General features: G+C 41.7%; 1 protein-coding gene and 1 pseudogene across 2 annotated transcripts in view; one reads left to right on the plus strand and one right to left on the minus strand.

Annotated features, from left to right (window-relative positions):
- Positions 1-27,320, plus strand: part of FOXO1 (forkhead box O1) — a 111,284-nt gene that overhangs the window by 26,241 nt on the left and 57,723 nt on the right. Inside the window, exon 2 of one of the 2 annotated variants that reach the window (XM_030922046.1) lies at positions 26,537-26,644. The exons of the other annotated variant lie outside the window; for it this stretch is intronic. Within the exon in view, the coding sequence (XP_030777906.1) occupies positions 26,537-26,644 (108 nt within the window). The remainder of the gene's footprint in view (positions 1-26,536; positions 26,645-27,320) is intronic. 2 annotated transcript variants of the gene reach the window in all.
- Positions 19,003-21,670, minus strand: LOC104671109 (annotated as a pseudogene).

Genomic DNA, 27,320 nt, shown 5'->3' on the forward strand with positions numbered 1-27,320 from the left:
AGACGGACAGGATTTGTGGTATTTTAGTGTAGGATTATCTGGAGTTATTAATGTTTGTTTTATTCAAGGAGTGGAATCTATGGCCCTTTGGGGGCAGAGTTTCTGTAGTGTTTAGAACCTTGAGTATTGTCACCAAATCCATTCAAGCTTTTTTAACTTAACCTTGGACAAATTAACATCTAAGTATAGGTTTTCTCACCTGTATAATGAGGATAGTACTAGCCGAGATTGCTGTGAGGGTTGAGGGATTGGGGTTGCCACATAAGGCAAAGGTTGCTCTTTCCTCTGTCCTCAGTTGTTTTGTTTTCGAAGATTTTTCAGATAGAAGGGAGAAAGGAAAAAACTTCTAATTAGTTCTAAATTCTTCCACTGCTAAAGACTGGGCTAGTGGTTCTCAGCTGGTCCCTCTGACATTTGGCAATTCAAGAAACATTTTTTTTGGTCACAACTTGGGTGGGAGTGTGTTGCTACTGGCATCTAGTGATTAGAGATCAGGGATGCTGCTAAACACCGTGCAATTCATAGGGCTGACCTCCCATAACAGAGAATTATCTGACCAGTAGTGCTGGCCACTATGTATGTCAGTAGTGCTGAGGTTGTGAAATCCTCCCTGCTCTAGACAAAATTACTGTCTTTTTTTTTTCCTGCATGAAAATGCCTTTGTTCCTTACTGAGTGATTTTAAACTATTGGAATAAAAAACTGAGAGAATTCCTAACTTAGTTACTAGTGTCTTTATTTACTGCACCTAAAACTAGAAGAATGATGTGTAGGGCTCTGGACTCCTGACAGGCGATGCTCTGGTAGGGCCGAGCAGGGTTAGACTGTCAGAAGGTCAGACCTCCTATTCCATCAGCCTTAAGGCTTGTGACCTCTGAAGAGATGACAGAGTCACTCTGATGGCTCTTGAACCTTCTCCATATCCCTGCTTTTCTTTTTTTCTTTTTTCTTTTTTTTTTAAAAAGAGATAGAGTTTCCCTCTTGTTGCCAAGGCTAGAGTGCAGTGGCTCTATCTGATCTCAGCTCACTGCAACCCCCGGCTCCTGGGTTCAAGCAATTCTCCTGCCTCAGCCTCCCAAGTAGCTGGGATTATAGGTACACGCCACCACACCTGGCTAATTTTTGTATTTTTAGTAGAGATGGGGTTTTACCATGTTGGCCAGGCTGGTCTCGAACTCCTGATGTCAGGTGATCCACCTGCCTTGGCTTCCCAAAGTGTGGGATTATAGGTGTGAGCCACCGTGCCTGGCCTTAGTGACTGTTCTTGAGTTACAGAGATGGTGTGCTGCCCTGTCCCCCTTCCTTCCATTTCAGAACTTCCAGTGATGGTCTGAAGTTTCTGCTGCCTTCAGTGCCTCATTACAGCATGAACACAGTGCCCATCCTTCTGATGACCGCTTCTCGCCACTGTCATAAGTGGACATGTATTTTCCTAGGACCATTGCCACCTTCTGAAACCTTAGGCCCCCTACTCCTCCCAGACTGCCTGTTTTGCTGCCTTTTTCATGAAGCTTGTTGTCTTGATTTCCTTCCCAGTTGAATGGGATATCTCTGTTTCCTTTAATTCCCCCCGTAACAGGTGTGCTCTCTGTTGGAACTTTTTGTGAGTTAGTCTCTTGCCCCCAAATCTCATTGGACTGTAAGCTTTTAAGGGCAGAATTCTATTTACTTTTCCTTTCTGGTCCCAGGAAACATCTTCATATAGTTTCTCACACACAATGGGAATGAAACAGACATTTAAAAATGACAAATTATAGGCCGGGCGCGGTGGCTCAAGCCTGTAATCCCAGCACTTTGGGAGGCCGAGACGGGCGGATCACGAGGTCAGGAGATCGAGACCATTCTGGCTAACACGGTGAAACCCCGTCTCTACTAAAAAATACAAAAAACTAGCCGGGCGACGTGGTGGGCGCCTGTAGTCCCAGCTACTCGGGAGGGTGAGGCAGGAGAATGACGTGAACCCGGGAGGCGGAGCTTGCAGTGAGCTGAGATCCGGCCACTGCACTCCAGCCTGGGCGACAGAGCGAGACTCCGTCTCAAACAAAACAAAACAAAACAAAAAAAGACAAATTATAGCTTTTTTTTTGTTGGAGGAGCAAAAATGTATTCTTTCATATAATGTCTTCCTTACATCACTTTAGCATTCCTCTATAAGTTATCTCATTATGGTGATGATGGTGATGCCAGACGTTCTCATCTGGCTTGACATGTTTTTCTAGTGCAACCTTTTAAATTACTAGGTCCTTAAATTAAATGATCTGGTTCACTGCTGCCATTGTACTAAACTGACCCTAAATCAATCCTTGCTATTCCTAAATTTAGAAATGGAAAGAACCTCACAACATTCCAGCCTTTCTGCCACTGAAGTCTACTGACAGAAAACCAAATTTCAAGAATTTTTTGAAATACAAAAACTTTTAAGTGGGTAGACATATCACTGTTAACTCAGTAGTGGACTGTTGGTAGTAAAATGTGCACTGCAACTTGCAGATGACCCTAAGTGTGGTGCATCCAATACTTTAGTCTCATCTGTAATACAGATAAACATGAACCTTTTCTGCAGTTTTGTATAGTATTGCTTATCTAAATAACCAGTTATTCCCATAAAGGGAGTAGTTGCTGAGGAAGTCAGTGTAGTAGAGTGCTTAAGAGCTTCGGTCTGACAGTCACACTGCCTAGGTGGAGTCCTGCCTTCAGTGCTTACCAACTTTTATCAGTTGGGCAGTTGACCTCACTGTGCTGCTCTTTACTCGTGTGAAGAATGTAAATAGTAACTCTTATAGGTTGTTGTGAGAATTGAACAAAACATAAAATGTGTTCTAGAACAGTGTTTGGTGTGTAGGAAGTGTGTTATAAATGGTAGCTATTATTATCATTACTTTGGCGAAGTACAGATTATATATAGAAAGTAGAAAATAGAAGACTTACATTTTTGAGTTGGTTAAAATTTGATAGATAGGAAGACTTAAGATCAAGGGTGAAATCCCAGCAGTCCCTATTGTAACCTGTAACCTTTTTTTTTTTTTTTTGAGACGGAGTCTCTGTCGCCCATGCTGGAGTGCAGTGGCATGATCTCGGCTCACTGCAACCTCCGCCTCCTGGGTTCACGCCATTCTCCTGCCTCACCCTCCCGAGTAGGTGGGACTACAGGCAGGTGTCACCATGCCCGGCTAATTTTTTGTGTTTTTTAGTAGAGACGGGGTTTCACCATGTTACCCAGGATGGTCTCGATCTCCTGACGTCCTGATCCGCCTGCCTTGGCCTCCCAAAGTGCTGAGATTACAGACGTGAGCCACCGCGCCCGGTCATAAGCTTTTTACATGGGATCAATTGCCACTGCTACCAGAAAGGCTGCCACAGTGTTGAGTTGGGGGATCTGTCAAGTTTGAATCCAACCTTCCTCCACTTGTGAATGAAATTCTTAATCTTCATGCCTCAATTTCCTCATTTATAAATTGGCACAATAATGATCAAGGGATGTTATGAGAACTACATAAATTAGTAATACATGGCAAGGTACCTAAAGAACAGTACCTGGTACATAGTATTCAGGAAAAATCATTGTTTATAATTACAGTAGTTTATTCAGCCTAGCACGTGTACTCCACCAGGTACTGTGCTAGACTTCTTGTTATTTCATTGTTTTAAAAAAGCATTATTATTATTTTTTGGCCAGGCGCGGTGGCTCACGCCTGTAATCCCAGCACTTTGGGAGGCCAAGGTGCATGGATCACCTGAGGTCAGGAGTTCGAGACCAGCCTGGCCAACATGATGAAACCCCGTCTCTACTAAAAATAGAACCATTAGCTGGGTGTGGTGGCACATGCCTGTAATCTCAGCTACTTGGGAGGCCGAGACGGGAGAATTGTTTGAACCTGGGAGGTGGAGGTTGCAGTGAGCCAGATTGTGCCACTGCACACCACCCTGGGCAACAAAGAGCGAAACTCCATCTCAAAAAAAAAAAAAAGTTATATTTAAAAAATAGAAATGGGATCTTGCTATGTTGACTAGGCTGGTGTTGAACTCCTCACCGTAAGCAGTCCTCTCATCTTGGCCTCCCAGAGTGCTGAGATTACAGGCATGAGTCACTGAGCCCATCTCATTATTTCATTTTTACAATAGCCTTTCATGGTGTAAGTATCATCAACATTTTACAGGTCAGGAAATGGAGGCCCAGAGAAGTAGAGGACCCTACTTTGTTTGAGGTTGTAGAGCTTGTGTAGAGCTTACGGCTGTGTAGAGCCTAACGGACCTCACTGTTTTTTTTTTTGGATGGAATCTCGCTCTGTGGCCCAGGTTGGAGTAGGGTGGTGAGATCTCAGTTCACTGCAACCTCTGCCTCCCAGGTTCAAGCGATTCTTCTGCCTCTGCCTCCCAAGTAGCTGGGACTACAGGTGTGCACCACCACGCCGCGCTTGGCTAATTTTTGTATTTTTAGTACAGACAGGTTTCATCATGTTGGCCAGGCTGGTCTTGAACTCCCGACATCAGGTGATTGCCCGCCTCAGCCTTCCAAAGCACTGGGATTATAGGCGTGAGCCACCGTGCCTGGCTCCCACTGGTTTTTAGAGATGTGTGCTACTGTGGGTCTGTCACATGCATGCATCTGGTTCCCAGGGAGGGGCAGCAGGTAGAGTATAGCTCATCCTGATGGCCAGGACCTCTGTCACGTCCCCAGAAGTGGGCAGGGCAGGCCCTCAGTGAAGGAGAGAGGACTCACTCTGCTCAGTGGTGTGCCTGACAGTCCAGAGGCCTTTCCTGCACAAGGCATCAGCCTTACTGACTGTAGAGGGCAGTGATTAGAGGTGAGAAATTTAGCTTAAGGGATTGTCCAGACATGACATCTCAGTTTTCCTCTGTAAAAATACTCTTCCAGAGTCATGGTAATGAAAATATTTTCATTGCAGTCTTAGCAGGATATTTGTTTGACAAGCAGATTATAAAGCTGAGTAAAAGCAAAACTGACCAGGATGATGATATTTTGAAAACTTACTCAGTGATGTAAACAGTGCCTCTACCTGGTCCCCATGGATGCAGTGTTAAACTGGACATTAAGTCCTTCAAAAGTTGCCCTTCTTGGGTTAAAGCGTTCTTTATCAGGGACAGTTTTTTTTTTTTCTCCTAAATGTTAAAGGAAGCTTGTAATGATTCTGTGATGCTGCAGAATTACAGCATTACTTGTATACTTAGTAGTATACAGAAAAAAAATTTACCTTAAATTTACTCCTGTGTTTCTTTGTAGAAGGAATAAACAGTGAATGGGAACCAGTATTTTTCAAAAAATTTTTTTGGTTAGTTAATAAAGAATTAGGTATTATAATTTCTTTGTCTGATATCTAATACTTTGTTTCAGGCAATAGTGAACAATGCCATATGCCTTACCAGGTAGATTTTTATATAAATGATTGCTTATGAATTATAAATGATATGAGTTGGGTTTAGAGGTTTAGAATGAATGATGCTAAATTGATGTTGAAGTTGTAGAGGGTTGTTTTGTTTTTAAAAATTGGGGCCGGGCATGGTGGCTCATGTCTGTAATCCCAGCACTTTGGGAGGCTGAGGTGGGTGGATCCATGAGGTCAGGAGTTTGAGACCAGCCTGGCCAACACGATGAAACCCTGTCTCTACTAAAAATACAAAAATTAGCTGGGTGGGGTGGTGGGCACCTTAATCCCAGCTACTCAGGAGGCTGAGGAAGGAGAATCACTTAAGCCCAGGAGGCGGAGGTTGCAGTAAGCCAAGATTGTGCCTCTGCGCTCCAGCCTGGGCGACAGAGCAAGACTCTGTCTCCAAAAAAAAAAAAAAAAAAAAAAAAAGGTATCAAAGCCACCTTTGTTGCTTTCTGTTTTTGTTGTTGTTGAGACAGGGTCTTGCCTTGCTGCCCAGGCTGGAATGCAGTGGCATGATGATGGCTCACTACAGCCTTGGCCTCCCAGGCTGAAGTGATTGCCCTGCCTTAAGCTCCCAGGCACTTATTTGTAAATTTTTTCGTAGAAGTGGGGTCTAACTATATTACCCTGGCTCATTTTTCTTACTAATACACTTGGAGTGACTTAAATTGTGTGTATTCTGCAGCTTCTTAGGTTTGTGTTCAGTTTATTCAATGTGGGAGTGTTCATTTGTTAATGCCTAAGTGAGATTTCATATTGTCTATACAGCAAGGTATAATAATTATATTTTCTTGTATGTAGTTGTGTGGGTGTGGATCTGAACCAGTTAAATTGTTGAGTTCTCTGTTGCAGATTAGTCCAGCACAAAGCAAGGCTTTGTGGTATCATTGGGAAAAACTAAAAGGACCTTGTCGTGGGCAGTTTTATTAGAAAAGGGAAACTTCTTTACATTTTACTATAAAATCACACAGCCTTGGTACCCTGTCATATACCCATCATGTGGGCTAACAGTTTGATGTTGAAGAACTATTGTCAGTTATTAGATTGTAAAGTACCTCATCCAGAGAATAGGCATGAAACTTCTCATCATTCAGTTTCCACCTTGATAGTGAATGCTTTACTGGGTACAGTAATTTGTAAGTTTATTTTGATGAACCTGGGTGCTTGGCAAAATAAGAATATCATGCATTTCTACTGATGTGTGCCTGTGGTGAGGAAAGTTGAGTTTCTGTACTTGAGCATAAGGAGACTTGGGAATTCTTTCCTTGGTCATTTATAAAGTTACTGTGACTATGTATCTTTTAGTATGAAATGGATAAAGAAATCTACATTCATATATATTTAATAACAGCTTTATTGAGATATAATTCACATACCAGTTTACCCACTAAAGAGTACAATTCAGTAGTTTTTAAGTGTATTTGCAAGAGTTCGGGCAACTATCACCACAATTTTCAAACATTTTTATCATCCCCAAAGCAATCTACTACCAGTGACTCCCCATTCTTCCCATATCTCCCTAACCTGCATTTACTTTCTGTGTTTATAGATTTGCCTGTTCTGGACATTTTGTATAAATGGTATCATGTTACAATATGTGATCTCCATTGACTGGCTTCTTTCACTTAGCATAACATTTTCGAGTTTTATTCCCGTGGTAGCATGTATCAGTATCATTCCTTTTTATTACCAATTAATATGCCATTGTATGGAAATAGTACATTTTATCCATTTATCAGTTGATTTTGAATAATTTCAAAACCTCCCCAGATTTCAAAATTATTGCTGTTACTAATAATGTGATTATTCATGTATAGTTTTTTTATGTGCATATATATATATGTTTCATTTCTCTTGGTTTGGGTATATACCTAGGAATGAAATGACTGGATCATAAGAACTGTATGTTTGACCTTTTGAGGAACTGTCAAACTATTGAAAAGTGGCTGCACCATTTTATATTCCTACCATGAAAGGTATGAGTATTCTCATCTCTCTACATCTTTGATGACACTTGTTATGGTCTTATTTTAGCCATTCTAGTGGGTGTGAAGTGATATCATTGTAAATTTGTTTTCCGTTTTTCTGATGCCAAATAATGAATGTTAAGCATCTTTTTATATGCTTATTGGTTATTTGTATATCTTTGAAGAGATATCTACTCAGATCCTTCGCCCCCTTTTTTTCCTTTGTTTCTTTTCCCTTTTTTTTTTGAGACAGAGTTTCGCTCTTGTGCAATGGTGCAACTTTGGCTCAGGTTCAAGTGATTCTTCTGCCTCAGCCTCCCAAGTAGCTGGGATTACAGGCATGCACCGCTATGCCCAGCTAATTTTTTTGTATTTGTAGTAGAGACAGGGTTTCACCATGTTGGCCACGCTGGTCTTGAACTCCTGACATCAGGTGATCTGCCTGCCTCAGTCTCCCAAAGTGCTGGGATTACAGGCATGAGCCACTGTGCCTGGCCCTTTTTTTTCTTTTCTTTTTTTTGAGACGGAGTCTTGCTCTGTTGCTCAGGCTGTGGTACAGATGGCACGATCTCAGCTCATTGCAACTTCCACCTCCCAGGCTCAAGAGATATTTGCGCCTCAGCCTCCCAAGTAGCTAGGATTACAGGTGCCCACCACCACCCCCGGCTAATTTTTGTGTTTTTAGTAGAGATGGGATTTTGCCATGTTGCCCAGGCTGGTCTTGAACTCCAGGACTCAAGTGGTCCCTTTGCCCATTGTTAAATTGCGTTACTTGTTCTTTTAGTACTGAGTTTTAAGAATTCTTCATATATTCTAGGTACTAATGCCTTATATATATGATTTACAAATAATCGCTCCCATTCTATGGGGTTTTTGTGTTTTATTTTTGAGATGGAGTCTTACTGTGTCACCCAGGCTAGAGTGCAGTGGTGCAGTATTGGCTCACTGCCACCTCTGCCTCCGGGGTTCAAGCTATTCTCCTGCCTCAGCCTCCTGAGTAGCTGAGACTACAGGCACATGCCAGCATGCCTGGCTAATTTTTTTTGTATTTTTAGTAGAGACGGAGTTTCACCACGTTAGCCAGGATGGTCTCCATCTCCTGACCTCGTGATCCACCTGTCTCGGCCTCCCAAAGTGCTAGGATTGCAGGCATGAGCCACCGTGCCTGGCTGGTTTTTTTTCATTTTTTTTGGAGGCAGTGTCCTTATTTTTTAAAAATTTGTGGTAAAATAACGTTTTTAATTTTGATGAAGTCCAGTGTATCTTTTTTCTTTTGTCATTTGTGCTTTTGGTGTCATGTCTAATAAGAAACCATTGCTTAATCCGAGATCACAAAGATATATCCCTATGTTTTCTTCTAAGAGTTTAATGTATTAGTTCTTACATTTAAGTCTTTGATTCTTTTGAGTTAATTTTGGTATATGCCATGAGGTCACAGTCATAGTTTATGGAATGGCGGTGCTAAACTTAAGCTCTAGTTGTTAGTCTGCTTTGGTTATGCTGAAAAGTTGGAGCATAAATGCTTTTCACGGGGATCCCTCTCCACAATGCTGCCACTTCATCACCCTGCAGGACCCTAAGTCCAGCCTCTCTTGGCCCTGAATGATTGAGAACTCTGGAACAGAGACCTTGGCAATAATGTTTTTATATCCATTTCATTTTTCCTCAGTGGTCATAACAGCTCTATTCTTTCTCCCTTATCCACCCCACAACATAATTTATGTTAGCTGGAAAATTCCCCCTACCTTTAGTAAGCCTCTTTGGGGTGGGAAAAGCCTCACCTGTGTGGAGGCAGTGCCCCTTGCTTCTTGGTTTCTGAACTGCATTCCTGCAGAGTGGTACCCTGCAGGAATCTTGGTATTACACCTTAAGGCAACTTCCTTCCCATTTAAGAAATTAAAAAGATTTAAACAAAGAAAAATGACAGAGTGGTGTTGGCAAAACTCAGTCTTCACAGTATGGCAAGGGAAAAATAGTTTTAGGCTCTTTTCCTGTTTGCCAGGACAGACATTAAGTGACAGGCTTTTCCTGGTTTTTCTTTTTTTTTTGAGAAGTCTTGCTCCCTGGCCAGGCTGGAGTGCAGTGGCGCGATCTCGGCTCACCCCAATCTCCACCTCCTGGGTTCAAGCAATTCTCCTGCCCCAACCTCCCAAATAGCTGGGATTACAGGCGTGCGCCACTGCAGTAGGCTACATTTTTGTATTTTTAGTGGACACGGGGTTTCACCATGTTGGCCAGGCTGGTCTTCAACTCCTGACCTCAGGTAATCCACCACCTCATCCTCCCAGTGAGCTAGGATTACAGGCGTGAGCTACCGCACCAGGCTGGTTTTTCCATGTTGACAAATGATTTTTGCTTTTCAGTGAGAACAAAAAGAATAACAAAAGCAAACAGCCCCGTACTGTTTAGAAGGATCCCGTTAGCTTGCCCTGTGTATAAACTACACCCAGATTTTCTGTATAATCAGAGATTCTCAAGAGTTTCAGTTCCCCTTGCTGTTTAAATTAGCAGGACTTCAATTCCTAGAACAAAATGCCTAGCATTGTGGCGGGACTGGAGTTCCTGGTTTAGCTACTTATATTTTAAACCTCCTTCCCTTATTTTTTGGACATAGAAAAGTAGAAGATATAAATACTATCAATTTTTTTGAAGTGGTGGGCATTATTTCATAAATTAAAAATGTTAGATGTAAAGGTTCTTATCACTTGAGTGCTGAGCACAAGAAAAGCACAAACTAGGCTACTTGTTGTAGGTCCTCTAGTTTCAGAATGATTTATGCTCACTTTACTAGCACATATTCAGTTGCCTTGAACCTTCTCAACTGTAGCTTCCTCTTACAGAACACAGTGCCCCACAAGGAAACTTTGAATCTGTGGTCTCCCCAGGTTTTAGCCGAAGCCCACAACCCACCAAGCATGTGAAGTGAGGGTCACTGGTCTTATGGGTCTTATGTCCATATACGGGTTGAATATTCCTAATCTGAAAATCTAATATCCTAAATGCTCCAAAATCTGAAACTTCTTGAGTGGCAACATGATGCTCAAAGGAAATGCTCAGTGGAGGATTTTGGAGTTTTGGATTAGGGATGCTTAACTGGTAAGCTTAATGCAAATGTTCCAGAATCTGAAAAAATCGCAAGTCCTAAATGCTTCTGGTTCCAAGTATTTTGGATAAGCGATAGTCAGCCTGTACTTGATGTATCTCTAGAGGTTGTGAAATCTTAGGCAGTTCAAAAGTCATGTTATTTGGCCGGGTGCAGTGGCTCACACCTGTAATCCCAGCACCTTGGAAGGCCGAGGCGGGCAGATCACCTGAGGTTAGGAGTTCGAGACCAGCCTGACCAACATGGAGAAACCCCGTCTCTACTAAAAATACAAAATTAGCTGGGCGTGGTGGTGCATGCCTGTAATCCCAGCTACTCGGGAGGCTGAGGCAGGAGAATAGCTTGAACCTGGGAGGTGGAGGTTGCATTGGACCAAGATTGCGCCACTGCACTCCAGCCTGGGCAACAAGAGTGAAGCTCCGTCTCAAAAAAAAAAAAAAAATTGTTTTAACTATTCATTGCCATTTGTTGGTTGGGCCTCTTCAACCATTGTGATCTAATCCTAGTTCAATACATTGTTAAATTCAAGTATTGAGGTCTTAGGATGAATGAGCAAGGCTTTGGGCTGGCACATAAAGGTGGGACACCCACAGGTCCTGATCTTGGGGAGTTTGGGTAAGTATATTTTATTCATGAGATACACTTGTAAAAATATACATGGTAGGCCGGGCGCGGTGGCTCAAGCCTGTAATCCCAGCACTTTGGGAGGCCGAGACGGGCGGATCACGAGGTCAGGAGATCGATACCATCCTGGCTAATATGGTGAAACCCCGTCTCTACTAAAAAATACAAAAAACTAGCCGGGCGACGAGGCGGGCGCCTGTAGTCCCAGCTACTCGGGAGGCTGAGACAGGAGAATGGCATGAACCCAGGAGGCGGAGCTTGCAGTGAGCTGAGAGCCGGCCACTGCACTCCAGCCTGGGCGGCAGAGCAAGACTCCGTCTCAAAAAAAAAAAAAAAAAAAAAAAAATATATATATATACATGGTAGGCTATAGGTGGTCTCACAGTTTGTCTGTAGTAGTACAGTTACGCTCGATTCAGGGGAGTGAGAGATGAGTCTGTTTCAGAGCCAGGTGCCTGGGAGACAACCTGGGGAGGAAGGTTGAGCCTGCAGGGCTTTGGATGTGTGAAGGTAATGATTCCCAATAGTGTTTTGTATTATTTCAAAGTACTTCTATACCATTGTTACCTCCTGCCAGCTCTCGTCTGCTTCTGTCAGTAGGTTGGCCATGTCCCCATTTCACGGATGAGGAAACTCGGCTTTGAGCATGTGGCTTGGTGTAACTGAGATTTGGGTTTAGATTGTATGAATCAATTCTACTGTACATTTTCTAGGAAGTGGTAGTAGCATGAACAAAAAAGCTGAAGAGGACGGACTCAGCACGGTGAGTTCTTTGGGATTGGGGAGGGGAAGGGTGAAAAGTACAGAAAGGGATGAGGGGATCCTACAGTGATAAGGTTTGTCCAGACAAGTTGCGAGAGTGCCCGGGAAGACTGAAACCCTCACAGGGGTGTGTGTGTGTGTGTGTGTGTGTGTGTGTGTGTGTGTGTGTGTGTGTCTGTGTGTATAAACAGCTCTATTGAGGAATAGCTGATGTATAATCTGCACATATTTAGAATGTACAGTTTGGTAAGTTTTGACATGTGTATACTTGTGAAACATCACCACACTCGAGAATGAACACTATTCATCACCCTGAAAAGTTTCCTCCTGCCCCCCAGAAGGGCTTTTTAAAAAAATTTTTTATTTTGAAATTTTTTCAAGTAAGTTTGAAGAATAAAAAAAACTTTTGTGTCCCCATTACCCAGATTCACCAGTTTTTGACATTTTGATAATTTGCTTGCATCCTTTATGTATGTATATATGTATACATGTGTATATGTCTATATTTATAGGTACATACATTTGTGCACACAGACACGCATGTGTTCCCCTGCCAACCCAGTCAAGGGTAGCTTTTATGAGTGGTGCTGCTGTAGTCATTAATGTTTCAATGTGTATTTACAAAGAACAAGAATAGTCTCTTATGGATCTATAGTACAACCATCACATTCAGGAAAGTTACTGTTGTTTTTTTTTTGTTGTTGTTGTTGTTTTTGAGTCTCGCTCTGTTGCCCAGGCTGGAGTGCAATGGCGCGATCTCGGCTCACCACAGCCTCTGCCTCCTGGGTTCAAGTGATTCTCCTGCCTCAGCTTCCTGAGTAGCTGGGATTACAGGCACCTGCCATCACGCCTGACAAATTTTGGTATTTTTAGTAGAGACGGGGTTTCACCATGCTGGCCAGGCTGGTCTTACACCTGACCTTAGGTGACCTGCCCACCTTGGCCTCCCAAAGTGCTGGGATTACAGGTGTGAGCCACTGCGCTTGGGCCAGGAAAGTTATTGTTAATGCAGTATTTTTTACTTCATGTTCCAGTTTTGTCAGTTTCCTAATAATCTGCTTAATAGCAAGGACATTTTTCTCCTCGTACAGAATCCAGTCCAGGGTTGTACAGTACATTTGACCATTACCTTTCTTGAGTTACCTTTGCTTTGAACATTTCCTCAGCCTTTCTGAGTCTTTCATGCCATTGACACCTTGGAAGAAACCAGACCAACTATTTTTAAAGTGTCCAAGGGTTTTGAGTTTTGAGCCGGTGTGTGAATGTGATCTATCTGGGTTTGGGAAAAATGAACAGTTATGAGTGAGGTGGATACAGTTGGTGGGGAGGAAGTTGGAGGCAGTGGCCTTGTGCTCTGATTCCCACAGGCTTAGGTTGGTGGAAGCCGTGGTTGGGGGAATTGTTGGTAAAAGTGCTTGGGTAGGGATGGACCTGGAAAAGAAGCAGAGGTGATGGCAGGGTTCTAATGCTTGTGTTCTGGAAAATTAAAGAAATAAAGAGCAGGGAGGATTAAAGATAAAATTGGGAAAGGGCTGTTTTATGTCCAGGAGTTGTTACACATACATTTCTTCTTTCTGCACACTGTAATAGCCCTGAGGGTAACTACTTAGAAAAAAGGTTGTGAAATTTTAGGAGTTTGGGACCCAGTGGCCAGATTGAAATTCAGTGCATGTAGGGCAGTTGCCAATAAAGTCACCCTTGGGTACTTGTTCATAGCTTTAGATAGAGGAATGTTTGTTCTCCAGCTTTAAGGGATTGAGAGTGTGGTGGACCTAATTTAGGGGAAGTTCATGGACCAATGTCTTTGCAAGTGAAACTAGGCATCTTTCCCCAATGAGAGAGCATATGGAGACATTCACTTTAAGGACGGGTTTTGAAAGGGGAGGTATTGGTAGAACTTACCAACTTTGTTATGTTGCCTAGTTATCATTTCTGTAGGTGTGTAACAGTTTATCGAGTGCAAGGAGTTACCTCTGAATCTTCTATATAAGAAAGGAAATTTAGGCATGTTTAGTAACTTGTAGTAACCTCTGGGATGCAAAATGCATTTATACTTTCTTTTACTAAGTCTGAGTAGAGAATATTTCAGTGTGGGACTTGAGTTGTCTCACCAGTAGTACAGCTTTAGAAGTCATTAGGCTTTCAGTGTTGTAAACTGTTTATCACTTATATTAAAACATCACAACCGCCTGAGACCAGTGCTTGCTCTTGGTTGCTTTGTCAGGAGACTTGCGAATATTGAATCCTTTAAAGTTTTTACATGTTTTGAGAAGTGGAATTAGTTAAAAATATATCGTATTATCAGAATGTCTGCTGGCTAGGATTTGTTATTCTGTTATTCTATTTAAATAGAATATGTCATGTATTAGATGTTTTCTTAAATAGCCTTAGGTTTTAGATAAAAAGTAAGGCCGGGCATGGTGGTTCAACCTGTAATCCCAGCACTTTGGGAGGCTGAGGTGGGAGATTGGCTTGATCCCAGGAGTTCATGACCAGCCTGGGCAACAGAGCAAGAACTTGACTCAAAAAATAAATAAAATAAGATAAGGTAAAATAAAAGGTAGTGAAGACAAAGACGACTTTATCCTCGTCCCTGGTCAGGGACCTGGTTCATAATTTAAAACTCTTGCTTCAATTTGAGAATCTATAAAGTAGGATTGATAAACTGTACTGCCTTGGATTGCTTTTGAAAATGTATGTGCCAGGGCCTGCTTTCACATGGTAAGAGGAAAGTCATTATCTATCATATGCCATGTTTTTCTTTAACTTATACCTAAAGTATTTTAGAGTACTTATTGCCTTATGTAAAATTACAAGATCATATAATCACATTCCCCCCTGTGGAAAATTAAACTTTTTTTTTTTTTTTAAAGTGAAAGCAGCTTATTAAAATAAGGGAACATAGAATGGCTACTCCAAAGGCAGAGCAACTTAGACTCTCTTTGTAATTGAGTCTAAGCTAATGGAAAATGGATGATTATTTTAAAAAACTCTGTTTTATAGCAGAATTTTCTACCGGGCCACATACGAATTTTCTGCTCTTGCTGTCTTGAGTGTTAACAGTGGGAAATTGTGGACACTTACACTGAGCAGTACTTAGAATTTGCTGGATTTGCTGAAAAGTAATTCATCAGCATTGGAAACCATAAGCAGTATAAAATTGTTGATACCCATATTTATTTTTATTTTCTTTAGGTGGAGAAAGAGACCCTTGAGTTAAGAGTTTTTGGATGATGAATTTAGTACTTAATCATTAGCACATTTGTGCATGTCATATTCTAGGTCAAAATAAATTATCAACATGCCACATTTGTGGTAGTTAGATAATGCTTTTATTTCCTCTTTTTTCCCCACTTTGAATCCAGATTAACATAACATGTTAATTTGTGTTTTTCTCAACTCAGTGTGGTAATTCCATTGCATTAAAGCTTTAAGCACTTTCATCTTCACTAATAATCCACTTAATCTCTCACAATAAAAAGTACTTTCATTTGTACTGACTTACATTTATCCAGTCAAAACTTTATATATTACTAGACTTTTTGTTACTTTTACCTAGCATCCAAAACCATGTTTTATGATTGGTTCATAAAGAGCTATAGAAAACAGATTTTAATATTGCAATGTATATTGTTAAATTTTCTATCTAATGGATTGCCAGAAATACTCTGTTATATACATAAAAAACTGTATGCATAATTCCTAGTGAGATAGTTATTTTCAGTACTCGAAATACTCTCATTGAAAATTGTAATTCTGTGTTCCATTACATGCTTACCAAAAATGATTCCAGGTTGAGGGAGTGGTTGATTCCATATACTCTGAAAATTTCCAAAAAAAATAATTTGAGTGGACTTGATAAACTTTAAAAAGTATTAAATTCCTACACAGTATCATCTGTCACCTCCCTCTGCCAAGTTGCCTGCCTAGCCACCATTTAATTTATGATGAGATGAGTACTCTGGCCCTGGGGTTCCCATCCCACCCCCTTTAGTCAGAGTGCTGTTCTTATCATATGGTATGAATCAGAACTGACCACTTATAATGCATGTTATAAGTGATTGGGTAAGATAGGCAAGCACAATTTTTAAATATTATAAAGCAAAGCATTGCTGCAATTTCTGGGTAAGTTTTCATGAAACTCATGTAGTACCATATGTCTCTCTGCTCTTAGGAATGTTCTGAGTGATCTGTTTTTTTTTTTTTTTTTTTTTTTTTTTTTTTTTTTTTTTAAAGCAATATTAGTTTTTAACAGCTTTGATTACATTCCTGGCCTGTTTTCTGTTGGTGGTACTATCAGGCTATGATATGATAATAGTCCCCAGGTGCATAAAATCTTAGAATTGGGACTAGGCCACATATCTCCTTTGGCTTCTTCTGCAGAGGGTCCCCTAGGCTTTGTTTATCTCCAGAGATTAGGAGTCTTTTATTTCTTATTTTTATTTATTGAGACAATCTCACACTGTCACCCAGGCTGAAGAGCCGTGGTTTGATCACAGCTCATTACAGCCTCAAACTCCTGGGCTCAAGCCATCCTCCAACCTCAGCTTCCCAAGTACCTGGGACTACAGGTGTGCGCCACCATGCCTGGCTAATTTAAAAAAAAAAAATTTTTTTTTTAAGAGATGGTGTCTCACTTTGTTGCCCAGGCTGGTCTCAGACTCTTCCTGCCTCAGCTTTCCAAAGTGTTGGGATTACAGGCATGAGCCACCATGCCTGGCCTGGGGAACTTCTTGACCATGGTCCCCGGAACTGGACCCCTTTCTCATTATGGGATGCACTCTAATTTATCAATGTCCTTCTTAAAGTGTGTTAATAAATAACTCATCTAGTTCTCTAGATATAGTGTGGCCAGTTCTGAGTGTAGTGAGACTTTTATTTCCTGTGATCTGGAAATTTTACATTTGTTACTACAACCTAAGACTACCACACCTTTTTGTCATTTACAGTGGTTCATATGACACAGCAAACATTTCTGTGCCTGCCTCCAAACACATTTCCCCATTAAAAAGAAAAAAGACTATTGAACTTCCAATTTTATGTTGATTTTTAAACCCAGTATTCTAACTTGTCAGTGTAATTTAATTCTGTTGTTGATTTGATTGCTTATTTTATTTCTTGTTGTTGGCAAGTTTACCGATCTGTCTTCTGGGTTGTCATGTGATACACACAGACGTAAATGCAGAGGAAAAAAGGTGATTTTCATAATAGTCAGCAACAGTAATAACTAATGCCCCACATGGTCCCCCGCGTCACTTTTGGGAAAAAAAAAAAAAAAGCCTTTGTTCATAGAGCAGCCTTACCAAGGGATAAATGTTTTATGGCCTGGAGAGAAATACATCTCAATATAATGGCTGTGTTATTTTTTAGAAGCCAAGTTTGTTTTTCTTTCCCCTTTAACTGTATCTCATTTTTTTTTTTTTTGAAACATTCCCATTGGAGAACTTAGAGAAAGGTGAATAAATGCAAATCAGGTGGTTTTGTTTTGATTTATTCGTACCTTTGATAAAAGGAATTGATTCTGCTGAGAATTTGACTGTTTAAGTGTGTTGCCACAGCAGACTTGCTGCCATAAAATGATTGGCATGGGCTTAAACCTTTGAATCACACCCTGGAAGCAGATAATACTTTAAGAAATCTCTAGTCTGGAATTGTTTCTTACAGAGCAGGACTCTCTTCTTCTTCCATGCTTACTTATAGTGATCCTTAGGGAATGGGCAAAATAGTAAATTTGGAAAATAATTTTTAGGTGATTGGAATCTGAGGAATAATGATAAAAAATAGTTTAACTTTGAAAAACCATGTTATGCCAGGCATAGAGCCGTGTGCTTTCTGTGTACTAGCTCATCACAGGCTCAGGTAATGGTGGAATTATGTCGAGCAGACAGGAGGCTTGGTGATTTTTGTTTGGATTTTCTTTGGCTTGGGAAAGACAGATTTGCCTTTTGCCCGAAAAGAAATTCCTTCAGTGAGCTAGCACTTCAAAGTTGATGTCTCAGAATGTGGTGGAGATGCAGCCAGTTCACCTGAAGGTAGTGGTGGTGGTTAAATAAACACTCCCTCTATAAGTCTAGCTTTTCCTACAGTTACGAAATTTGAGATTTTTTTGGTTTGTTTTAATGTTTATTGGTAGAAATAGATCATCAATGCATTCTTTGTGTTTGTATAAAATGCGTTCTCTTAAAGGTTTTTGTTTTCATTGGAGATTTTTAGCCTCCAAGTGAACTTAACATATTATCTATGCAATTGATTCTTTATAGACTTTTTTTTAGATTTTAAAACTAAATTTGAGAAACTGTGCATATTGTATACCTTATTTAATAATCCAAAGAATTGTTTGCACTTTCAAAAAAGTTACAAAAAGGCTGAGCACAAGTTTAATAACCTGTATGTCCTAAATTTTCCATTACTGAATAGATACTTGTTCAGTGTTATATATTGCTTGCTTTCTAATAAGTCAGATTGTCAGAGATGCTTCAGTAAATTATCTCTATATTAAAATGATATCTGAATCCCCTTTCTCTCTGAGATGATCTTGCCAGTATTAAACATTGTGCCATATGCAGTATTAGCCGAAAAGCTTAAATAAGAACCAAACTTGTAGACTGAATCTTTTAACCTTAAAATTATATACCTATATATGCATATATGGTATACTATATATTAAATTTAACATTTCAAGTAACGTATGTATAGCAAACATTCAGCCAATACTCTTTCATGAAAAGGTATTATTCTTAAAAAGTTAATGAAAAGCTTATTTAGATAGAAATGTCTAGACACAAATACTAAGCCTGTGAAACTTGAAAGTAAAGTCTGCTGTGCTATTAAGAAAAAGAAGATTGGTTTTTAACCTATTGAATTGTGCAGAGACAAAAGTGCTTAGCATGACAAAATTACCAAAATAAAAACATTTTAGACATTATTTGGTTCTAGCAATGTTAATTATTTTGTTTCTGGATAATTTAACATTTATATTTTTAAATTTTATATAAATTTCCTCTTTATAGTAAGTTTTAAAAAGCACACAAAAATAGTTCCAACTGTATATAATCGGTTATTTTTCATCCTAGTTGGCTCATCACAAGTAACTAAGCAAAACAATGCCTGAACATTCAGTTCTACTAAAATACAATATTTGAGTAGATCCCATCACTTTACCCATTGTTTGCTGTGTTGGACCCTAAAACAGATCGCTGACAGATCGGACAAGTGAAATTCTCGGAGAGCCATCGGTCGGTACAATGAATATGAAATTCATGCATGCAAAGTAATTGCCTGAGCTTGTTTCCAGTTATATAGTCACTGATAACAAGCACTACGGATTTTACCTAGTTCACTATCAATACTGTTATGCTCTAGCACTGGGTGGAAAGATTATCAGTCTGCTCTTTGGTTCAATCATATATTCGGGCAGGCGTGATGGCTCTTGCCTGTAATCCTAGCACCTTGGGAGACTGAGGCGGGTGGATCACCTGAGGTCAGGAGTTCAAGACCAGCCTGGCCAACATGGTGAAACCCCATCTCTACTAAAATACAAAAATTAGCCAGGCATGATGGCGGGTTCCTGTAATCCCAGCTACTAGGGAGGCTGAGGTGGGAGAATAGCTTGAATCCGGGAGACAGTGATTGCAGTGAGTCGAGATCGTACCACCGCACTCCAGCCTGGGTGGCTGAGCGAGACTCACATCTCCAAAAAACAACAACAACAAAAAAGAGAGAGCAAGGGGAAGAATAGGTAGTGTTCCAGTCTGACTAAATCATTTGAATTTTGCAACTACGTGCTACCCCTATTGTCACTGTTTCAGGTATGAGGCTGAGTGGTCTCATTTACACCATGCATTTCAGTGCTATCTCCTTGGGCCTGCCTGTCTTGAGAGGAACCTTCCCTGTGCTGGCTGCTGTCTAACTGTACCTAAGTTACTCAGTTCTGAGTGCATCTCTGGTAAATGCTGACCATTTCTCTGAAGCTCTGACTTGGAGAACCAGAGCTTCTCTCTAATGGTTGAGCCCTCCATTAGAGTACTAGGTTCTCCAGACCCAGTCATAATCTGCCTTAAAATTGACCAAAGAGCCACTGATGATGGCTCAACAAGCTCATTCTCAGAAATCCTAGGAAGAATTCTGGTACTAACATAGGTTTGAATACATGACCGCTCTAAACAAGAAGTGATTTGGCAGAAGCCCCCATTATTGCTTTGAATAGTGACTGTATTTTTTGTTAGCCCTACTCTGGATGAGTTCTGTCTGCAGTACTATCCCGATCTCTGTTTTCTCCAGGATGGATCCTTCTCACTTGAAGGTCCAGTGTGATTGTTGATGTTGTGGTACAGCAGTTGATGATCTGCTGGATTCTTCTTCTACTGTTATTCTTGACACAAGTCTTGAATTAGAGAATGGGGTATATGCAGTACCTCTCTGTTCTCTATCTTGCTCTAAAAAGACTTGAGTTATACCTCTCCTCCTAACAGATCTTCTAGTGGTTTGGTGGTATTGGTCTACTTTCCCTTTGTGAATTATGATAAACAGTGCCACTCTGTCTCTTGAACTGGTGAACGACTTTGGCTACTGAAGGTAGATCTTATTGGCCTTAATCTTTGGTTTGTATTTCTCACTGTAACATTACCTCTAGCTCCATTTTCCCAAACATGTGCTGCTTTAAACCGTTGCGCCTCCCTTTGCCTGAGTTTGCTACCACCTGACTGGTTTGTATGACTACTGAAATTAGTGCGTGAAGCACTAGCTCCGGGAATGCCAGCTGATCCCCCAATTCCAGTTCTTAATCTTCCCAATGTTGAGAAAGATCCTTCAGCTGAATTTTTCCCCCTTGAAGCAAGACTAGTCCTTAGAACGTTGGAACTACCACCATTGAAATTCACTGAAATTTGGCTTCTTGTTCGCTGAGCCACAGGACTAGTTGACCTTTGTTGCCTGTTTGTAGTATGATATCTGTTTCTGAAAGTGGAATGTTTGTATAATCTCCATGAATTTCAAATCCTTTATTTTCTTGATTTATGTGGATTTCCAGACTAAACTGAAACTCCACTGTTCGAGTTTGTTTGACTCATAGCTCTCCAATTTTGATTCTCATTTTGTCCACTTCGAGTTGCATTTCCTGTGCCCCAAAAGGTGTTCAACTATTCTGGAAGAGAATATTCATTTGAACTTTCTCTGGGAACTTCTGAGTCTCTGTAATTTGTTCCTTTTATTTTATTTTATTTTATTTTATTTTATTTTATTTTATTTTATTTTATTTTTTTGAGATGGAGTTTCACTCTTGTTGCCTAGGCTGGAGTGCAGTGGCACGATCTCGGCTCACTGCAAACTACACCTCCCAGATTCAAGCGATTCTCCTGCCTCAGCCTCCCGAGTAGCTGGGATTACAGGCATGCACCACCTACACCCAACTAAATTTTTATATCTGTTTAGTAGAGATGGGGTTTCACCATGTTGGCCAGGCAGGTCTTAAACTCCTGACCTCGTGATCCACCCACCTCAGCCTCCCAAAGTGCTGGGATTACAGGCATGAAACACCACGCTCGGCCAATTTGTGCCATTTCTCAAGTCAGGCTGAGATGCTAGTTGTTCGTTGACCCCGTCTAACCGCTGTTGCAGTTCTTCTGGTAATTCTCCGGGGGAGCCTAAAAGATTATGGTCTCTCATAAGCCGATAATCTTCTTCGTTGAGTTATTTAATAAACTGCTAATAGGCCTCTTCTCTTTGGAGACGCTCTTGCTGCCATCTTCTCCTATTTTCACAATGATTACAGTCTTGAGATAAGGTTTCTTCACCACCACCATCTGATCTAGATCTAGACTGATTCATCCTGAGATTCCTGGCTTTCTTATTTTCCTTTCAACATTCTTTTAACATATGCCATAGTATCCATCCTTCAATTGTTTGTGCCTTTTTTGAGAGCTGCCCATCTCTTCCCAACTCAAATCCATGCCTATTGGTCTTCAGGGTTCTTAGTTTTAACTACTGTACTGTTCTTGGTTTCATAACTCTGCTGTTCAGTAAAATAACAATTATTGTCCTCTCTGCCCTCATCACTCGGCTTAGCCAAATCATCCACCAGAATACAATCCTGTTCTGTGGAACAGCTCTTGGGAGCTTGGAAGAAGAAAGTTGAGTGGGTATTTTAGTATGAATTGGTAGTATTCCACATGTACATCTAAAGTTTTCAGGGCCAGGTGTCATGGCTCACGCCTGTAATCCCAGCTCTTGGAGGGGAGTGTAGGATGAGATGGGCGGATCTCTTGAGTCCAGGAGTTTGAAACCAGCCTGGGCAACATGGTGAAACCCCTTTGCTACAAAAATTAGCAGGATGTGTAGCATATGTCTGTTGTCCCAGCTACTCTGGAGGCTGAGGTGGGAGGATCACTTGAGCCTGGGAGGCGGGGTTGCAGTGAGCCGAGATTGCGCCACTGCACTCCAGCCTGGGTGACAGAGCCAGGACCGTGCCTTAAAAAAAAAAAAAAAAAAAATTGGCCGGGTGCGGTGGCTCACAGCTGTAATCCCAGCACTTTGGGAGGCCGAGGCAGGCGGATCACGAGGTCAGGAGATCGAGACCATCCTGGCTAACACGGTGAAACCCCGTCTCTACTAAAAATACAAAAAACTAGCTGGATGTGGCGGCGGGCGCCTGTAGTCCCAGCTACTCGGGAGGCTGAGGCAGGAGAATGGCGTGAACCCGGGAGGCGGAGCTTGCAGTGAGCTGAGATCGCGCCACTGCCCTCCAGCCTGGGCGACAGAGCAAGACTCCGTCTCAAATAAATAAATAAGTAAATAAATAAATAAATAAAAATAAAAAATAAAAGTTTTCAGGTCTTGCACTACTCTAGAAGAAATATCTAGAAAGGCAGATGATGTGATTTTGGCAAGCATGTCACCTGTTGATTTCTATTTTGCCAGTGAATGCATCAGGCCTGAGGTGTGTGTGAGATCTGGACTTCTCCATTTCTTGTTTCTGATCACCTGAGGCTTGCACTTTGGAGCTTTTCCTTGTTTTCAGAGAATTTCCAGTGTGGTACATCTCATTTGTTGTATTACATACAACGTACAGAACACTTAATGCTTTCATTGGTTAGGAATCTCTGAAATTAAAAAGGAAATACCATGTTAGTTTTTGCCTTCTTATTTATTGTTCAACATTGTTATTTAAATCTTTTTCCCTATTTTCAGGTCATGTCCGCCCCCCGCCCCCCAACATGTTTGGTATTCTTTCTATCCACCTGTTCCTTCACCCAAATATAGTTAGGAGAGAGGAGTGCTGATCTATTAAGGCTTGTGTACTGTGGCTCTGTGTCTTTATTAGATGAGACTGAGTTCCTTTTCTGGCTGCTAGATGCTGGGGACATATTACCTGGTCACAAGAACGTGAGTTCTGATGATTTCCCACCCCTCTCTCTTTTAATGGTAAACATTCTTAGTAACTTTTCAACTTTCTTTCTTTCCTTTTTTTTTTGAGATGGAGTTTTGCTCTTGTTGCCCAGGCTGGAGTGCAATGGCCCCATCTTAGCTCACCGTGACCTACGCCTCCCTGGTTCAAGCGATTCTCCTGGCTCAGCCTCCCGAGTAGCTGGGATTACAGGCATGCGCCACCACATCCAGCTAATTTTGTATTTTTAGTAGAGACAGGGCTTCTCCATGTTGGTCAGGCGATTCTCAAACTCCTGACCTCAGGTGATCTGCCCGCCTCGCCTCCCAGAGTGCTGGGATTACAGGCGTGAGTCACCGTGCCCGGCCTTTCACCTTTGTTATTGGTCAGAGATAGATTGTTCCCCAAACCGTCATTTCTCTGTTATCCCATTAGAAATTCATGCAGAAATTAATACTTTCGTATCATATTTTAAAATATCTGTTCAGTTATTTCTATTTAGAGTGACTTGTATCCAGCAGGGCGGGTGTGGGGAGGTTTTGTTTGTATTCGCTTGTTAGCATAAAGATGCTAAAAGCATGAGGGCTATCCATTGAAAAAGGAGCCCCAGGAAGCTCACAGGAGGTGAGTTGCAATAGAGTGTTGTTTCCTGGTTCCTTGCTCCTTTCTCCATCTGTCTCTTTTGCTCTGGCTCCCAATCTAGACTGCCAGGTAGTGCCGGTTTTTCTTTTCATTCCTTGGTCTGCTTCAGGATTTACTTTTATTGTACCGCCTTCCCTTCACACCCCTTGCACGCAGCCTCACGGATCAACTCTGTCCTAAGTAGAGAAACACAGCTTCGTCTCCCTCTTGTATTTCCGTCTTGTTCTGCCCTATAGTAGCTCCTGATACCTCCAGCATAAATACAATTGCTCATCATGGCCTTTTCAGGCCATTCCTGCTGCTGCTTCCTGTGAGTGTACCAATAGACTTCTCCTTCTCCACATGCGTTTGGCCCTCCACGGTCCCTCTTCTTCAAACCCTTTTCCTGTCTGCTTCATTAGATGAGCATCGTCTCATTCTTCAGACTCATTTCCTTTACAGAACTTTTCAGAATACCTGGTTTAGTTCTTGTCTTTTTAATTTTTTCTCTCTCCTTCATACATCTTTAAACATTAGTCCCTTTGCAGCGTTCTCTGACTTAATTTTCTGTTGTGTGCCAAGGCATTCAATGTTCTTTTTTTGTGTTTTAATTTTTTTTTCACTTAAAAAAAAAAAACCCTCCTTACTATCATTCCCAGATATTCTTGTCTCAGCTAAAGATACTTGTTTTTGATTTTGAGTAAATATTCCAAGTAACTAAAGCTCTTTCAAATTTGGGAAGAAGGTGTTTTTCCTTTCCCTTCCTATCCCACGTACGGTTTATCAGCAGTGCTGGCATCTTTATCTTCAAAATATATCCAAGTTCCTTTACTTCTTACCCCTTCCACTTCTGTGTCTGGTTCAAACCCCTGTAGTTTCTCTGCAGGTTGGTTGCTCTGTCTCCTAACTGCTTTTCCTGCTTCTGCCCTTTCTTTTGCAGCCTGTACTCAGCAAGGCCAGATGGATCCTCTGCTCCAAACTTCCCCTGGCTGCCTGCCTCCCTCAGCCTGAAAGCTGAGGTTCCCACAGCAGCCTGCAAGCCTCTCTGTTATAGCCCAGCCCTCCTGACCTCATTTTCCTCTCTTTCATGTCTCTCTGGTCACTTGGCCTCCTTTCATGCCATGCATCCTTCTGCCTCAGGGCTTTGGCGATATCTCTTGCCTCTCTTTGGAACACTGTTCCGCAGGTGTCTGCCTGGCTACTTCCTTCACCTCTCCTCGCTCACTCAGATGTCACCTTTTCAAAGCAATTTTCCTTGACCTCATTGTTGATAATCACAGCCTCCCCGCATGCCCGGTATATGCCATGCACCATCCCCTCTGCTCTGTCTGACTGTCTGTCTGTCTGTCTGTCTATCTATCTATCTATCTATCTATCTATCTATCTATCTATCTATCTATCTATCTATCTATCTAATTTATCTATCAATGTGCGTATGTATGACGGAGTCTCACTCTGTCACCCAGGCTAGAGTGCAGTGGTGTGATCTTGGCTCACTGCAACCTTCCCCTCCTGGGTTCAAGCGGTTCTCCTGCCTCAGCTTCCTGAGTAGCTGGGATTTTAGGTGCGCACCACCGTGGCCGGCTAAATTGTATTTTTAGTAGAGATGGGGTTTCACCATATTGGCCAGTCTGGTCTCCAACTCCTGACCTCAAGGTGATCCACCTGCCTCGGCCTCCCAAAGTGCTAGGATTACAGGCGTGGGCCACTATGCCTGGCCCCCTCTGCCAGGCACTTGTTGCCACCTACCCCCAGTGTGTATTCTTGTCCATCTCCCCTGCCGTAGAGCACAGGCTCCACAAGGACAAGCATCCTCTGTTTTGTTCATTCTTTTGAACTCACATGGTAGTAGGTGCTCAGCAGTTGTTTGCTGCATGAATGTGCTTTTTATCTACCTCTGCATTCACTGTGTGCTTTTCTGCCTTACTGGAGTGATGGGAGTGATCATTGGGATCTTCTGGTTTTTTGCTTACCACCTATGCCATGTCTTCTGGAGCTTGACAAAGACCTTCTCTTCCTGTGTACATTGCTTTGCCTCCTAGCTACTTCAGCATGGTTTTCAAGCTAGGAAGGGGTGAGCCTTTCAGGAGAAACTTTATAACAAAGTGTGTTAAATAACTGGCCTTATTTTATACACAGTTTAAATCCAGCCAGGCCCTGGATGAGGATTTGAGAGGATCTCTGTGCTCTGTAGTTATGTGGATTAGCACTTGGCTTTCATTGTTTTCTTTTAGCCCTGACTTTCTGGTTCACGTTTGTTTAAATAGTCTTGAGTGTTTCAGAGGCTGAGGTGGTTGGAAGGTTGGCCACTAGATAAGGGGAGCATCGCTATCCTTGTGCTTTCTTCTCTGCAGGGCCAAGAGATCTTCCACTGTCTGTGCAGTGTGAGAAAGTTGCTAGCATTGTTCTCAGTAACAAAATCTTCTATGTGAAGGTTTGCTGTCCTCTCAGTTTCTTAGTTTTCCTCTTTACAAAATGAAACGTCATTGACCGTATACAACTCCAGTGACCTTGAGTCCTGTAGGTCCCTCTTGCTGAGTAGAAAATTCAGATGAATTAAATTGTGTTGCAGAATCACGCTTTGAAAAGAGGTCCTAATGCCTGCAGTGTTCTTGACTTTCTGAAGTGGACTGAGCTCATGGTCAGCATGTTTACTGGTGGTTAAACATATCTAGCTTTAAATTTTCCAGATTCTGGAGGAGATGAAGACGATGAGAAGCAAGCACACAGCAAACTGTTTGGCTTTTAGATGCATCCTGGCCTGGCCGGGTGGACTTGCACAGAACTGCTGGTGCCAGGTTAGTTCCCTGGGACTTTTCCAACATTTGTCTCTGTATTGAGTTTTGTCCTTATTCCTAAAATAGAGTAGCCACTGAAATCAGGAACCAGAACTGCTGGAAAATACCTTTGCAAATCACTGTGTTGCATGGTAGAGGAAAGGCAACTGCCAGTAGTTAAAATACCGGGTTGAGTGCTAGTTTTTTCACCCTTTATTTTTTCTCTTTAAAGAGAGGTCTGATTTACTTTCTTCTGTCTGTTAAAGCTCTTCACAGGCTCTTAGAAAAATAAGCCATTTAATGGTACCAGCCGTGAGGACCCAACTTCAGTTCCATGAAAGCTGCCTGGTAGTTCTGGTCACAGGGTCCTGATGGAAGACAGTGTAACTGCTGCTAGGCAGTCAGCTGGAGGGCTCTGGTGTGGCTCACGCTCGTGTTTGTTCAAGTGACCTGAATGTGCTTCCTCTTTGGGGACCTGTTTCAAATGCACATGCTGATGCCGTAATCATCCACTAAACCAAATGAGAGTCAGGAAATTCGAATTCGTGGGGCCTGTGACTTGGCCACAGTCCCTGTACACATAAAACAAGGTCTTAAATCAGAGAGACTACCATCTAGATTGACACTCAAACTGCAGATGGGGGCCGGAGCGGCTCTTGGTGTGGGAACTGCAACTTTGAAGTTCCAGACTTTGATG

Source organism: Rhinopithecus roxellana, chromosome 18, assembly GCF_007565055.1.
Source record: "Rhinopithecus roxellana isolate Shanxi Qingling chromosome 18, ASM756505v1, whole genome shotgun sequence".
NCBI lineage: Eukaryota > Metazoa > Chordata > Mammalia > Primates > Cercopithecidae > Rhinopithecus > Rhinopithecus roxellana.